This window comes from Pezoporus occidentalis, unplaced genomic scaffold, assembly GCF_034315485.1.
Source record: "Pezoporus occidentalis ecotype Australia unplaced genomic scaffold, CSIRO_AGI_Poc_V1 ctg45, whole genome shotgun sequence".
NCBI classification, from domain to species: Eukaryota; Metazoa; Chordata; class Aves; order Psittaciformes; family Psittacidae; genus Pezoporus; species Pezoporus occidentalis.
Window position 1 is genome coordinate 6,220,878 of NW_026915780.1, and position 16,576 is coordinate 6,237,453.

General features: G+C 40.4%; 1 protein-coding gene across 1 annotated transcript in view; it reads right to left on the reverse strand.

Moving 5' to 3' along the window:
* Nucleotides 1-440: 440 nt before the first annotated feature.
* The window catches only part of INPP5F (inositol polyphosphate-5-phosphatase F), a 44,410-nt gene continuing 28,274 nt past the window's right edge, over nt 441-16,576 (reverse strand). Inside the window, exons 9-20 of the mRNA XM_062635301.1 lie at nt 15,221-15,288; nt 14,662-14,786; nt 13,491-13,568; nt 12,612-12,732; nt 10,237-10,365; nt 8,448-8,565; nt 7,437-7,635; nt 6,338-6,409; nt 6,168-6,241; nt 4,827-4,955; nt 4,052-4,139; nt 441-3,100 (exon numbers count right to left, since the gene is read on the reverse strand). Of these exons, the coding sequence (XP_062491285.1) occupies nt 1,966-3,100; nt 4,052-4,139; nt 4,827-4,955; nt 6,168-6,241; nt 6,338-6,409; nt 7,437-7,635; nt 8,448-8,565; nt 10,237-10,365; nt 12,612-12,732; nt 13,491-13,568; nt 14,662-14,786; nt 15,221-15,288 (2,336 nt within the window). The 3' untranslated portion in view covers nt 441-1,965. The remainder of the gene's footprint in view (nt 3,101-4,051; nt 4,140-4,826; nt 4,956-6,167; nt 6,242-6,337; nt 6,410-7,436; nt 7,636-8,447; nt 8,566-10,236; nt 10,366-12,611; nt 12,733-13,490; nt 13,569-14,661; nt 14,787-15,220; nt 15,289-16,576) is intronic.

The window sequence follows — 16,576 nt, forward strand, 5'->3', positions numbered from 1 at the left end:
CTTGCTTGGCAGGGGATCTTATGTCTATAACATCACTAATATGCCTATATTAAGAAGTCTGTCATACAGTATTAGTATAGAACATTAATAAGATGGGGAGGGTGCAAGGCAGGCAGAGCCCAGCTGCTCCCAGTGGTGCCTGGTGCAAGAACAGGAAGCCATAGCCACAAACCAAAACACAGAAGAGTCCCCTCTGAGCATCAGGAACCACTTTTTACCATTAGGGTGACTGAGCATTAGAAGCAGGTGCCCAGAGAGGTGGTGAAGCCTCCCATCCTTGGAGATACCTGGGACATAGTCCTGACCAAATGAGTCCAACCCCTTCCAACCTCAACGCTGCTGTGATTTTGTGACTCTCAAGATGACCTCCCCATCTCTGAAACCTACCCCCCCCCAGCCCCAGGGTCCCACATCCTTTCACATCACAGCCAAAAGCCACCTTTTGATTCCACTTTTTTATTAAAATAGCTCCTGTATATTGCTCACATTAAAATACAGCAGTAGTTTAATTTTAAATAGAGCCACAAGTAGAGACACTCAAAAAACCCAAACCCACAGCACTGTCATAAAATAAATAAACCAGATCTGTTTATTAAAGTCTCAGACGGTCAGGGACAGGGGAGAACCATTTCAGACGCACCCAGAAGCTCTAAGACACTGTTACTACCCTACCCCTATGACACTATTTTCTCTGAACACCACGTGCAGCCTACCTACAGTACATGGACAAGAACACCAAGGCACCGGGGTCTGCAACGGTGGGTACAGTCACAAACCACAGCATAGCAAGGTCCTGCTGTACAGGAGCTGTTGGGTGATGTCCTACACTAGAACAGCATGGCAAGGCATTGCTGGGAAAGGGTGGTTAAGGTAGATGTAAATCTTTTGACACACATAGATAAGGGTTGGGGGGGCGGGGGGCTTAATCCCATTCCCAGCACGAGCGGATGCTTAGCCTGCTTTATCCTGCCAGTATGCAAAGCTTGAGGTGGTAATGAATTTGGTTTTGATTGGATGCTGTAATGCAACACTGATTCCATGGAACAGTACATTTGCCTTCTCTTCTAGAAGTTACTTGGACTTTTGCATCTGAACAGTTAGAATATAAGCACAGAGAGGGACACAATGCCTGAAGGGCAGGTACTGGCCTTGTCTTGCTTTATACAGTGATAAAAAATAAGAGCAAATTGCCAGTGTTTGAAATTTAGGAGAAAAGAAAGAAATCGGAATCTCTTCAGCATGGGCAAGACAATGAGAGGACGTCTGCTCCATCTCCCCTCACCTCAAAACAAGCGAGAGGCCAAAGAGATCTACGGAGTGGATGTGCCCCGCAGGACGGTGGGTGTTTCAGGTGGCATCGATACGCTTTACGTGGACTGAACGTGGCCCAAGAGGTGCGGAAAGGAAAAGACAGCAAAAAAGGAATCTTCATTTCTGGTTAACATAATGCAATGGAACAGAAACTCATCCATTCCCATTGGAGAGGCACAATTCATAGAAAGCTGCATCTAAAACTTCAATGGAAACAAGTAAAAACACTAGTCCAAAAATAAATAAAGTGTAATTTACCGGTTAAGTTCTTTTGCTGGTGTAGTGCAAGGTAAGTAGTAAGGTCACAGAAGTGCAGTTTCACCTTTTGAGTATAAATACTTTCTACAAGAAGTCAGAAGAGCTACAAAATTAGTCTCCAAAAATAACTGTGCAACACATATAAGACGGACAGCATGCTTAATACATCCCAGTGTCTAAGCTACCTGTTTAAATAGGGGCTTTACCGTGCTCATCTCACCTGCCTATGCTTGGTCAGAACCAAATTCATTCACATCTCTCACTGCCTGTAAACAAGTTACCTGTATTATTGATCCCAGTATTCAGTAGCACTTCATGCCACAGTGAGTCCTGATGTCATATTCTCTACTATTGTATTAAAAGCCACAACTAAAGGAACACTTCCTAAAGGAGCAACTAGATCTGAATGATCCGCGTCTGGCATTGGGTGAACATCGCTCTCAGTTCTTTCTGTTTAATTTCATTGAGAGCTTCTTGTTCTGCAGGGCTCTTCTGGACCTTTGCCACAGCAAAGTTAATCCCTTGAGTCAATCCTGCTTGTGTGATGTTAGCAACCTGGACCATGGAACTGCGGATCTTAGCGAAGGGAGACACAGCTCTGCTGCTGCTGCTCTCGGCTGGAGAGGGAGTCATGTGGAGTCCTGTCTCGGGGTTACCAGATGCAGATCCTGGGCTCTTATGAGATCTGGTGAAGTCAGACCCACCAACAGCTAAGAGCTGAGGATTTGGCTCAGAAGACTGTACATCCAACTTGGATGGCCTGGAAGGAGCATCTCCGATAGCTTCAGCCTTGCTTTCTGCTGCCTTAGATGTATTATTGCTGCTTTGATTTACTGTGTGATGGGGCTCTTGAGAACCAGCCTCAGCCTCCAAAACATCGGACACCTTGTTTTGAGCATCGTGCACAAACCTCTGGCAGTACTCATCCATAGGTTTAGCAAACTCCATCTCCACGTTGTCAGCAGAAGGCATGGCTACATCTTCACAGTCAGAGCGGTCACCCTGAGACACGTGGATCTCGGAAGGAACGTGAATGCTGATGTTCATGTCAGTGCTGCTGATGGACTGGGAGCGGCTGCCCAGCCGTGGTGCTGAGGCAATGATCCCACAGCTGGGCAGCACATAGTCTGCCTGCCCTATGTTCTCCAAGGAGTCAGTCAGCTGGTTGTCCTCATCGGATTTAGAATTGGTCAGGAAGTCATCCGAGTGGAAAGAATCATTATCTGACCCTTCTGTATCAGATTCCGTGTGGACTTTAGCATCTCCCACCGGGTTCTCTAACGTTTCAAGGCTACTGTCTGATTTCCAGAGATTCACTTTCAGATTTGGTTTTAAGAAATTGACTTTCACCTCCGGCTTGGTAAAGCTGCCCAGCTTCCGCAGGTTACTGATGTTCACGTTGGATTTGGTTTGCTTCACTTTTTGATTGAGAGATGAGAACTTGCTCAGTAAATAGTTCTTGCCCTGGGCCAGGGACCCTCTGTTCCGAGACCGGATGCCAATGATGTCTTCATGGGGTTTACTGCTCTTCCTGGAAGAAAAAGAAGGAAATCTCTAATGCAAAAAATCAAGGCAGTCTCATAAACAGCAACTATTTATCATCTTCCAGTCTGTTTCCATAATACAGATGGACATTTTCATTGAATTCCAGACTGGTTTGGGTCGGAAGGGAGCTTAAAGCTCATCCAGTTCCAACAACCCTGCTACAGGCAGGGACACCTTCCACTAGAGCAGCTTGCTCCAAGCCCCATCCAACTTGGCAAATTTGCCCTTTCTAGTTTTGCTCCTGAAAAAAGGCCCAGAGTGGAAAGGGAGCAGAAAAACCCTGACATTTCAGAAACTAATATGTAAATGATTTCCTCACTGTTAACACCTCATCAGTATTTGTACATACAGGTTACTTCTGTTGATATACAGACAACTGAGTTATTAGTGAAAACTAAACCAGACTAGTAAGTATTTCTCAAGTACTGTTAAGCTTTCGTGTGCCCTCTTGTCTGAACAGGCTTGCAAAACAAGAACTGCTCCCCTCTGACTAACACTGAGGGGTTCAGAAGTTTAACTTCAGCCATCTCCTTACACAAGACCTGTAACGTGATCTTGATTTGTTAAACACTCAGCTGCAGTGGCATCCAAACCAGATTCACCCTTCAGTTTGTCTTCTTACTACAGAAGCAGACATCAAGTTCAGACAGGAAAAATGAAATTTGACATATTAACCATGGTTTGCAGTGTGTTATTTACATTTGGAAGTGTCTATAAGCACACAAGTATAAACCAGTGTTCTTGCTTATACTTCTAGATAAGCACCTGCAGGCTGTTATCATTGGAAGCAGCACATGGAGGAATTAACTCCCAGCACAGTAGCTGGATCTGAATGTTCCTTTCATGTATCCCATGCATGGCTGTTACCAGGTACTGTTAGTCACTGAGAAGAGAGTGAAAGCAGGGCACAGAAGATTCACATCATTGTAGTACTCACCTCTCCAGCTTCTTTTCAATAATGGGCACATCTAATCCCATCGCTTGCTTTGTGATTCTCAGCATTTCTGCAATGCACTGAAGAGTGTCTGAAATTCAAGTAGCAGTCTGTCAGACCCTTAATAAACCCTCAACACACCATATTCCAAAAAGCCACAGAGAAATAAGTCTGGTTTTAATGTAATTAAATTTGTTTGGTTTTTTTCTTTCACCCTACAAGTTGTAACTGTGATTTACAGATTACAAAGTAAGCTTGGAGAATAGACTCTCCTTAAGCTCTAAATACTGGGTGTAAGTGAATCACTGCCACGATCCATCATTTGTGGAAGGAAGAGAAGCAATTATACCCATTCTAATCCTTGTTGACAAAATTCAGTGCTCCAGGTCAGAAGTGCTATTTTTTCCTTATTAGTTTTCATGTAATTCACTTAAACAACAAGCAAGAACATTTTCAGCCATTGATTTCATTAAACAAATCAATTCCTTCCGCTCTTTAGGAGCTAATTTTAAGTTCATTTAATCAGGTTTTGGAGCAGTAAAGATCTGGACATGGAAATGTCTCCATCCTAGAGAGACATGTTTCTTTAAATCCGTATCTAAACCATCTTCCTTTGTATTAAAAGCCACATACAGTGTGTTTGTGGATTCCCCTCCCCATACAGTTGGATTATATTAAAATATATCCTTTAGAAGTTATTCTAAGAGCAGTGGAAAGTGTTTCCTAGAGAACACTTGAATATGCTTCTATGTATAAAGCTTTCCCATATGAAACAAACCTTTTCCATCTTCTTCTGGGCTGCGTACCACAGCTCTAAGAGTGTGAAAATAGCCACTCATTTCTTTGTATTTGTAATGCAGCCTCATGCAAGAGAACTTGGGTTTGCCAAAGAGAGTAGGCTCAGGCCCTGAGAAATAAACCAGGAGGTTAGAAACCTTTAACCAAACAGGGAGATATTGCAAAGACTGTACGTAAATGTAGGTGTTGAGAGTCTTTTTCAGCATAAAATGCTTTGATTTGTCTTTGGAGTAGGATAGACAATTTTGAATGAAAGATTATCACAATAGCCAAACAAGCACTTACACAAAGTAATCAGAGCCTCTCCATATGTCTATTATATTCAGCCTGATTGTTTATTACAGATCACCCTTTCAAATAGAAGAGAAAGAAAGTACACCTATTATATCCTGTATTTTAGGGTATGCTCCTGCATGGATTAAAGGGAAAGCCAATAAATTTTTACCAAATGAAGTGCTTCCACTCTTCAGTGCACTGTATTATATCTTTGTTTGCTTTTATAAGGTATTTAGATGTTTCACCTATATTCTGTACACCAGGATGTGTTACAGATCTCCACGATACACAAGTGAGACCCCTTTCACTGAACTGTTAGCAATTGCACAAAGACAGTGAAAGCTACAATAAGGAGATGATGAAATCACTATGCATTGTGTAATGAAGGAGTAAACTATCAAAGGGAGGGGGGCAAACACTGGGAGCCACAGAAATATCCCTTCATTCTCTCCAACAGGAGCACCCCTTTCATCTAGAAAGCCAAAAAATATTACATCTTTAATACTTTCAGCTTAAAATGCTGGATTTAGCCTGCAGATGTTAGTCTTTAGCCAGTAAGTTAAATTGGGATAACAAGGCGATTTCATAACAGCATGTTTCTTACAAGATCTTGAGAAAGAAGAGTTTTAGAAAGCTATGAACCAGATCTAAAGTACAATTCAGAACCAGCTGCTGTATTTGGATCAAAGAGTGCACAAACCTGTGATTTATTCTAGAAGCTGATCCAGTTATTACTGTCATTTGATAAACTGTGAAGTCTGTTTTGATGAATCCATGGGTTTAAGAGTTTGAAAGAGGGAAACTATCAGATCCCCCCTATTGATCAAAGCTTCTATTTCAAGCAGTAGCAAAGACAGGACTGAGAGAGAACACGAGCTCAACTCTCACATCCATTATCAGCAAGAAAGCATCTTTCTAGCTGTGGTGGACCACACAGGGTATACAGTGAGGCTGGCTGTTTCAATACGTTTGTAAGATGCTCTGATAAGAGCTCAAGCTATTGTTAAGAGCATTCAAGAAAGGTATCTGGTGACTACATTCTTACCTATTTCTATTTTTTCCAGCGCTTCAAGACTTAACCTTTGGTACTGATTCACCTTGTCGATTTCATCATCATAACTAGAAGAAAAAAGAATCAGAATTTAATGCCTTTACCGTTCTAAAACAGAGCTACTAGAAATAAACTGCACATAGTAAGGCAAAGCGGTAACTTACTAGGCCACGTAGTAAGCAGAATTAGAAAGTAACAGCAGAACATCCACATCCTTATGAGTGGCATCAATGAGACTAAGGAAGGGGAAGAAGAAAAGGAATGAATACAGAGAAGTGTATTTGCAAAGCTGTAACCCACCCCTAGTGTATTTTAGGGAGGCTCTTACACTTGAGGGCACTTTACAACAAGAGGTTTCAATTATGGTAGGGTAGCTATGTGATGCTGCTGCCTCTTCAGAGCCACTGGAAAAACCAAGGCTTGTGAAGTGCCTCACCTAACAAGTTGTGATGTGTCATTAGACTGCCATAGAATAAGTGAATCCACATAAGCAACACTCCCTCTTAAACCTGGAGTTACCCAATAGCTCAGATAGGTCAGTAGCAGGTCCAAAACTAAATAGGAAGCCCACAAGCTATTGCAAATGCTAACAGAGAAATGGAAAAATGCCTCAGACTTTGTTAAGGTGACGAGTGTGTGCTTTGAATAGCTGCCATAACGTCCTGCTTTGCTATTTTTAGATGCTACAGCATAACCTGCTGAAGATCTAATCACTACCTTTCTTCTACAAGTTAGAGAACTCTGAACTTGATAAGGAGACTTCTGAGTGAAGTTCGAGTTCACGCTCACTACTCTTAATGAAGAGAAACCTAGGCTTTCCTACTACTGACTCATTACACAAGAATCTAATCTGATCAGATATGGCTTTGAAGTTAAGTTACACTTTCCCTGTAAAGCAATAAGGAACAACAGCTCCTCAAACAGCCTCTGTGAGAGCAAAGGGGAGTTTAGAAGTTCTCTTCATGATGCCTACCACATTTTGGCAGTATCAACTGAATGCATGCATTTCCAGGTGTTGTCTCCAAGGTAATGCAGGTAATTCCAGCATGCACCATTCTTAAGGCATTTGGGAAAAGTAAATGTTTAGGTAACCTTTACTTCTACAATTACAAGGATTCAATCCCTTCAAGAACTCTTGTCATTCCACCAAACTGCCCACTTGTATTGTGTTAACTCATCAGCTACCAAAATCATTTAACACCAGTAGCATTTAACAGAGGTGCCATAGTGGCAGCTGAACAATTACGACCTTATTTGACAAACCTTGGATCACAGTCAATAAGAGCCCATCCTCCATGGAATTTTTCATCATCTGGTAAGAGCAGTTTCATGTAGCTCTGCAAAAGCTGGCTGATCAACTCCTGATGGCTCCTCAGGTTCTCCTTATGCAGAGCTTCATGCTCTTTCTCTTTTGTAAATATGGAGTAAAGATCCTCTGTCACAGGGATACCCTGCATCAAATCTAAATGAATCCCACAAGGGACCAAACAAAAGACCAACAGTTAAAAGTGATGCACACCAACAGTCTGTTGAGTACTTTGTAAATTCCTCCCAATGTTCCATAGTTAAAGATACTGTTGGGAAATTGCTATTCTTTCTGAATAGAATGTTGCCTGACACTGAACACTCAGTAGGTAGAACACTATTTTCTCTCAGTGAAAAGCAAGGGCTAACTTATCATTTTAAGAAACACTTGCTACATAAATTTAACTTTGTCTAAAGGAGCAGTGTTACAAGACAGTTAATGCTAAAATGGAGTTAGGAGTAAATTCTAAGGTGTATTAACTGCATGTAATCCTTGTGAATTGAGTGCTGTTTAATCTCCAAATGGAGAGTGACTGCTCAATGCGTCCACTACAGAGACCTACTGAATGTCTCTCTCTATATATATTGAACAATACATACACTCACTGAATGTCTCCGTGTATATACAGAACAATATATACACATACTGAATGTCTCTGTATATATATATATATTGAATACATGCACATACTGAATGTCTCTGTGTTTATATATTGAACAATACATACACTGAATGTCTCTGTACATATATATTGAACAATATATACATTCACTGAATGTCTCTGTACACATATATTAAACAATATATACACTCACTGAATGTCTCTGTACATATATATTGAACAACATATACACTCAAGGTGCTTTTAATCTTCAGGAAAATTAAGTCAGTGAAAAAGATAAGCCAAGATGATTTTAATAAACTTTGCTAAATTGGATAGTTCAGCAGAGTTGAAATTCTGTTCTTACCTATGACTGCTTGCCTGTAAGCATCCCTGAAACGATTCAAGTAGTATCTGTTTGCAGAATTAACTCCATCCTTCATGACCCCTGCCAGCTTTCTTTCACCGGTCCTTGTGAAGTCACCCTGTCACACAGAACATGGGAGTCACGCACATAAGCGGCTGTGAAGGAGCAGCCTCAGCTCAAAAGCTTTGGCATTCTGAAATTTAGGGTGGTGAGGCACTGGAATGGGTTGCCCAGGGAGGCTGTGAATGCTCCATCCCTGGCAGTGTTCAAGGCCAGGCTGGACAGAGCCTTGGGTGACATGGTTTGGTGTGAGGTGTCCCTGCCCATGGCAGGGGGGTTGGAACTGGATGATCTTAAGGTCCTTTCCAACCCTAACTATTCTATGATTCTATGAAACTCTGAATAGATGACAGCTCAGAAGTTACGTTCAAGTAACTATTTTATACAAAAAAATACTGATTTTCAAAGAGCATCTACTTCTTACGGCGTTGTTTGACTCTGCTGAGAATCTTAGGCTTGTGACGGACATGATTCTATATGAAGTCCTAATAGAAAACAGTAATATGGGCATAAATGCCAGCTAACATGAAGGCAGAACTTTCAAGATATCAGTCACTGCAATACTTGAATACCTCAAAAAGAATTATGTTTTGGCCTTTAACGTAAAAGGAACAGTATTTGAGCAATGAAGAAGACTGGAACCTACTGAAAACAGTTTATCATCTCTGCTTCTGCTACCAAAACAAGACAAGCATAACATACTAAAATACAGAACATATCCTCATGAGCTCAGAAACAGGAGTTTCTAAATCATGGAAGGCTTAGAAAGGGAATAAAAAGCAGTTTTGGTAGTTGCACTTCATTAGAGGATTCTATTTTCAGAGATGCTCTGAACACTGGCACAGTGCAGTTCTAAAAGCCACAACAACCACTATGAAGAACATTTCCAGTGTTTCACTTTCAAATTAAAAAGAAATATCACAAGTTGGAAACAAATTTAATCCATGAACCTCAAGAGGGAGTAGAGAAATCTTCAAGCAGAATGGCTGAAAATTTAGATGTATAAATAGAGTTCTATGATTCAGATTTAAATACTCATAGTCAAGACAAGTCCCCACTGCAGGGGGGTTGGAAAGCGATGATCTCAAGGTCTTTTACAACCGAAACCATTCTATGATTCTATGCCAGGCTGGGGTTTATTATATTTTCTTTTAAATATTAATGTAATAGACTAATCAGTTCAGTAGAGAGATTTTTAAAAGATATTTAAGTGTAAGCATTTCCACTGTAAAGGTTTTTCCAATGCCAAATACCAGGAACACTAAAAATTGTTCCATCAACCATTAAGATCATCCAGTTCCAACCCCCCTGCCATGGGCAGGGTCATCTCACACTAAACCATGTCACCCAAGGCTCTGTCCATCCTGGCCTTGAACACTGCCAGGGATGGAGCGTTTACCACTTCTTTGGGCAACCTATTCCAGCACCTCACCACCCTCACAGGAAAGAACTCCTTCCTTATATCTAACCAGCTTTGCATCTCTATGTAACACTAACAGAATGAAGTTAAAACTACAGCCAGCACTGCCTGGACACCCAATTCTTCTCCAATTCACACCAAGTGTGATACAAAATACCCCTCTATTGAAAGGTCTCATGTCTCTCCAAAACAAAACCATGCAGAGTATTTGGCTAACTTTGTTACATATCTTTGTTCTCCATGGGACATAAAACCAGGAAGATAAGATACTACTCATCATCAGAACAGATCACACTGTTCACTCCTTACCTTTAAGGCTGCTGTGCCAGCATACTGCCGGCTTATGGCATCTCCATTGTTTGCCCACATTATCTGGTAGATTCTATTGCATTTCACTGGCAAAGGCTGCTCTGGCGGCATCACACCCAGTTTTTTGAGCTGGAATTTGACAGACACATTAATATAAGGTTCAAGATAAAAATCATTCTCAATAGCAGAGCTTGATAAAGACAATGGGAACACTGCCAAGCAGTTCATTGTTAAATTTTATGAGATCTGAAACAGAAACCCATTCTGCTAATTTGTCAGATTAATTGTTAGCAAGGAATCCCTAATTCGTTGTTAAACATCCCATCACTGGATGCAGCAGTAATATATTCATTATAAATGTGGGAGTTAATCTTCAAAAAGACTTGCTCAGGTAAAACAAGTTGCTCTAAATTACTCAAGACAGGAAATGTTCCTGTTCTCTATAGAGAGCTATCAAAAGAACACACATCACAAAACTAGCATGGATAAACAAATTAATGTCTTCTATTGCAAAGGCATTTATGACCTCAAAGGTCTGAAGATAAAGAAATGGAATCTTTTTCCAGTACAAGGAAAAACACACTGGAATCTTTTGCTTCTAGACACTAAATCAAATGTAGCAGCTCCATCTTCAAACTTACTCCTCCTCCTAAATAAGCCTTAAAGCAATTTTATATGTTGTGTTTGTTATTAATGCTTGTGCAGTTTGGACAGTTAGTGTTTGACACCACAACTAAGATATTTTACTCTTCAGAAGAACCAGTACTTCAGTTTTCCCAGGATAAGGCTTGGGTACAATGCAAACTTTAGTCTTCTTACACATACTAAATTGATAAAGCAACACATATGTAACTGCAATGTAGTCACTAAATGTTAGGCAAACTGCACAGATAATTTGGACTAAATCATAGGCAAACCCCAATTTACAGCCAAGAAAACAACATTCAAGCACTCTTTGCAAGTAAGATGAAAACTGATACACATCTGTTGATTGACTCTGAAAACCCTATCAAGTTTCCAGCTGAGAGAAAACAAGTCCTGTGGTTCCAAGGAAGTGCAAAGGTAAGGTACATGTGACCCTCAGTCTTCCACTTTGTGTCAGTCACCTTCCAATGCTTAGGACATTTCCCAGTTATGAATTGATTCTGAAGTACTTCAGCTATGAGAATGATGTAACCCAACACAAGATAGTACTATAGCCATGATTACTGAAGTCCTCTTCACAACAATCTATGCAACTCTTGAACTCCTGGAGTTCATATATATAGAAATCCTATTCTAAAATAACAACCACAGAATCTCTGGTCCCACCCCTTGTCCCCATTACTCTTTCTGTATCAGGAACTCAAAAGCAGATGACAAACAGGAACTGCCAGATATAATGGATGGAGCCATTCACTCTTCATCCTATCAAGGACCCACTTCATTCTTTATCCTTCACTCCAGGCATAGTCAGGTTTGCTCATTTTGGGCTGAGCTGTAACTGATGCTTCAAAGTTTCAGTTACAGTACTATTTAAGTCTTCACAAGGGAAGATATACTGAGCTTCTATATCAAAAAGTAGCTAGGGAAGCTAGTAGTAGGGAAGCTAGTAGTAGGGAAGCTAGTAGTAGGGAAGCTAGTAGTAGGGAAGCTAGTAGTAGGGAAGCTAGTAGTAGGGAAGCTAGTAGTAGGGAAGCTAGTAGTAGGGAAGCTAGTAGTAGGGAAGCTAGTAGTAGGGAAGCTAGTAGTAGGGAAGCTAGTAGTAGGGAAGCTAGTAGTAGGGAAGCTAGTAGTAGGGAAGCTAGTAGTAGGGAAGCTAGTAGTAGGGAAGCAGGGCAAAGAGGAGGAAGACTAAAGGAAGGACCCTCAGTCTTTTTGGAAATGCCTTTTCTATACAGGGAAAACTCTTCCCGAGCATAGTAGTCACAGCCATTTGGGATATTTACACCATGAGTTAATTACTTCCCTACACAAAGAAGCGACAACCAATCTCCCTAACTGCTGCACCACAGTATATCACTTCAGAGCAGCTAAAATTGCATCCAGAGTTTAGACCTTTAACATGTTGTTTGGGCCAGGGATTCACTGGGGATGGGAGGATGGTGTCTGTTTTCAAACTCTGCATTACTGCATAACTTAAATTGACCAAATCAAAAGAAGAATATTCTCTCCAAGATGTGGACAGACACCAGTCATTACCTCTCTGAAGCATGACATCGGGCATCACTGGCGTGGAATGATTCCAAGTTTAGTTGTACATACTACTTCCAGTTTCTTAGCTCTCCGAGTAGTTTGCAAAGATCCTTTGCAGTGGAGGTTACTTTAGCATTGTCAAACACGCAGAATTGCCAGTGAATAACAATGAATTGAAAAAGTACATTATTTATACATGCCTGCTGTTCCATGACCACTCTTGCAATAGCCGCCTGTACAACATTGGTACGATCCAGACAGTCCATGCAGTTAACTCGAAAAATTCCTTCCTGCTTACAAATCACGCCAGCTTGGTCAACCCTTGCAACAGAAAACATAGAGCAAAAGCATACTGAGACACTTGAAATCCAGTGCAATTTATCAGCTCCTACAAACAGCAGAAAACTCTACACATGAGGTACTATTTATAGTTGCATCTATCACCCCAGCAGAACCTCATTCTGAATGAGCTACTCTTGTTCCCACCTACCCTCCTCTTCAGTCTATACTAGATATCCAAAGTGCATCCTGCTGGGGCCATAAACTTGATATATAATTGGATGCTGAATTCAATTCATACATATATAATATGAGCTTTCAAGAGAAAAAGCATTTAATTTCAAGAACACAGAAGCCAACAGTAACGACAGCAACACCTCACTCACAAAATGCATTGAACTATATATATATGGTAATTGAAAACTGCAGCCATACTCACTACTGAAATGCATGAACTTCAATCATCAGAAACTAAAGGTCAAACGTGCCTACAGTTTTCAATAGGAAGATTGGAGTTCTAGGGTTTGTGGGTCAAATGCAAAGTGTTTTATACTAAATATAAGAAACCCTAACAGCGTTAAGTGCAGTAAGCCCCAGGCAGAACATAGCATCTGAGAACTTTTGCTGTTACTTCTGTAGAACATCACTGCTTCAGACCACAGAAACTCTGACACAGGCTGGGCATCAAGAGAAGAAGATAAAACAGACCAGTTATGACAAAAATCAAGGCCTCTGAATACGTACTGGTTTATTTTTTAATACAAATATTCCATACTACTCTAAAACCAGTCAGTACCTACCAGCACCACTTCATGTCAAGAATAATATCATGAATGGCATCAGTCAGTGTTTGAACGTTTTCAAACTTCATTCCTCGGCTAAAACACAGAATTTGACAGGAGTTAGTTTGTACTACAGCAGTGGTTTTTTTTCTTACTTATATTACTTGTAACGTTAACCAAGTTACACAGACATTCCCCTTTAAATCACAGCCAATATTCTGAACTATTTTAAAGCACCATTCAATATCTAAATCCAAGGAAAGAAATTAAGCTGTTTAAACTCACAAGAATTTGCATTCTTGAATGCTGCTTCCATAAGGAAGACAAAGTGCACAGCTCTTCAAGCATGTGCAACATTCTGTTCTCATTTTAGGCAGTCTCAACAAAAGCAACCACTATAGAAACTGGGATGGCTTGCGCTGCTTCACCGCTGTTTCTACAGGAAAATCACCTACAGACACAACATTCTCTCCTCTTCCCACCCAACCAGGGGGTTTTCAGCATTGCTCTCAATTCACTTATGCTAACAGTGCAAAAAGAAAGAGTCCTGGTCACTACAGCAGTTCTTAGGAGAAAAGCAAACAAACAAAAATGAAAGCTTATTTGAACAAAAGTATCAAATCAATTCAGGATGCCAACAGTCATCTAGAAAAGGCATCTCAAAGGCCATCACTATTTTGATGGGGTTTTTGCACTTCCCTCCCCCTCTTGGACAGTATCTACTACTGACATACTGATCCAGGCAGTAATGCCTTCCCAGGCCAGATGCAATCCCTAGATTAAGTCAGGAATTGAAGATTAAAACATTTTTTAGACCCCATATCAGTGCACAAATGGAGCCTGCTGGAGGGAAGCATGAGAAATACATGCCCGTGTGAGAGGTCACATGCCTGGGCATGTGAACACTGCACGAGAACATGTCAACATCAGAGTGGAGTTACTAAAACAGCAGCTAGCTCTAATAGATTAAAGTAAAATCCAGTGTGTAACAGAAAAACAGCATCAGGGTCCTGAAAGAAACCAAACTTGAACTTTCATGGTGATTTGGTTTACAAAATATATTTGTCCTATCTGAAAGAAGTGTTTCATGCAGAAATAGAATAATAATAATAATGCTTCTCCTCTTTCCTACTCTCCCTTTATGCTAACAAAAAAAGATGCAAAGCGACCTCTGTAAAAGGCTTCTTACCAGTGTTCATGGAAGTCAAACGAAACGTAAGTCAGATTTGCATTATTGTACAAAAGCACTTGTTTAAGGTAAGCATCTCCAATAATCTTCTCTCTGCCTGTCTGATCCACCAGATTAATAATAACCTGTTCAAAAGTTTAAATGATTAACACTTGTCATCTGCTACACGACTTGCTTAGATAGATATCATGGAATAACAAATAGCTCAAGAGGTTTGTAAGCAGTCCCCCTGAAGTTACAATCTTTACTAGGTTGTACTCAATAAGCTCCAACAGCTACCTGCCTACCCGAAGTTTCATGCAGAGAAGCTATGAATTCACGAGACAGGTACACAAAGTTGGTCTTGCATATCTGTAAGTTATTGCTGGTTCTAGCAATTACTTACAAGGATACTTGAAAGTCTAGTAAAATTCAGTCTATGTAGCAATTTTCCTATGTGAACAGCTTCGAAACCATAATACGGATACATAACGTATCAGCAACAAGAAAAACAAACTAAACCATTAACTTTCATCCCTTACATTTCCATTAGAAGACTATTTTACCATGTAGCACTCACCTGCTTCTTGTAATTTTTCAGCTGCTCTTCAAAATGTGCACGAAAACAGGACACTGTCTCATTTTCACCTACAAGGCAGAGAGAATTGTTAGAAGCAGCCTGTTGAGCAACAAGTCCCCTTTGAAGTATGGCATCATGCCCAAATCTATACTTTAAAGAAACTAAGATACCTTCACTTCAATTACTCGTACACACAACACATTGTACAGAATTACTTTTAAGGGTCTTTCATCAATTTGCTCCACACTGTTGTTCTACTACTACAGCGTAAAGGAAATACCAGTCTTAAATTTTGCTTTATTTGGAGGTTTTCTGCAGATAGGACAAAAATCTAACTGTTAATAAGCCTGTTTAATCCTTCTATATATGCACCATACACCCACATGAACATCACTTCCAAACGAAGAGTGCTTGTATGTGTTTTGCATCTTTTGGCAAAGCAAACTGAAGTACAAGGAAGGTTTGCAATTTGCAAAGGGGGATATGCAGGACAGGGGGTAATACTGAAAGTGTTATCCAGCTCTAGAGGATGAAACTACTTGTAACTAAAACCAACCATCCAGTTGATTTGAGGCATCACTGACGCCTCGAGGTCTTAATTCCTACTTGTAAATCTATCAAATTTAATGCAATTCCTCAGTATTTTTTTGAAACTATTCCTATTAGAAAACAATAATAATGATAACAAAAAGATGGTCAAAAGGAACCCCTCAGCTCTACAAATGGATGTCGTGGTACAACATTTCAGTTTGAACTAACCAAGTGTTGCTTCCAAATATCAGGGCAAGGGGGTGGAGGTATTTGATTTTTATCCTTTATTTTGTTTACTTATTATTTAATTTTTATTTCATTATTATTTCCCTCACTTGGCTTTTACTAAATATTTCCCTTTCTACGGTGTGGCAAAGAGGCATCCCTCTTCAGTCACCTCCAGGTTATTTGGCATGAAAATCACAAGAAGCTCAAACCTACTGATACACCTTTCTTAAGTTTGTAATGACAGTAACTGCTTGACAACTAGACTTAGGTGCTTAGTCCAAGTTCCTAAGCAAGCTGAAAGACCATTTTACTAGGTCTTACCCAAGACACAGGAAAAACAGTCCTTTAACTTCCAACATCGCAGCCCCCTCTGAAAAGTAGAATATTTTCCGCTCTAAAAATAGTCATCAATGGCAGAAGACCAGACCTGCTAGTGCTAGAGAACACAAAGCCAATACACAAGCTGGACTTGCAGAAATACATATGTATGATTCTAGGATGCCAACCAACCCAATCCAGTGGGAGATCATAAGCATACTAGATTCCTTCTGAGAAAAGTTTCTGCTTTACAATGCTAACCCTACAGAAGATTCTGTT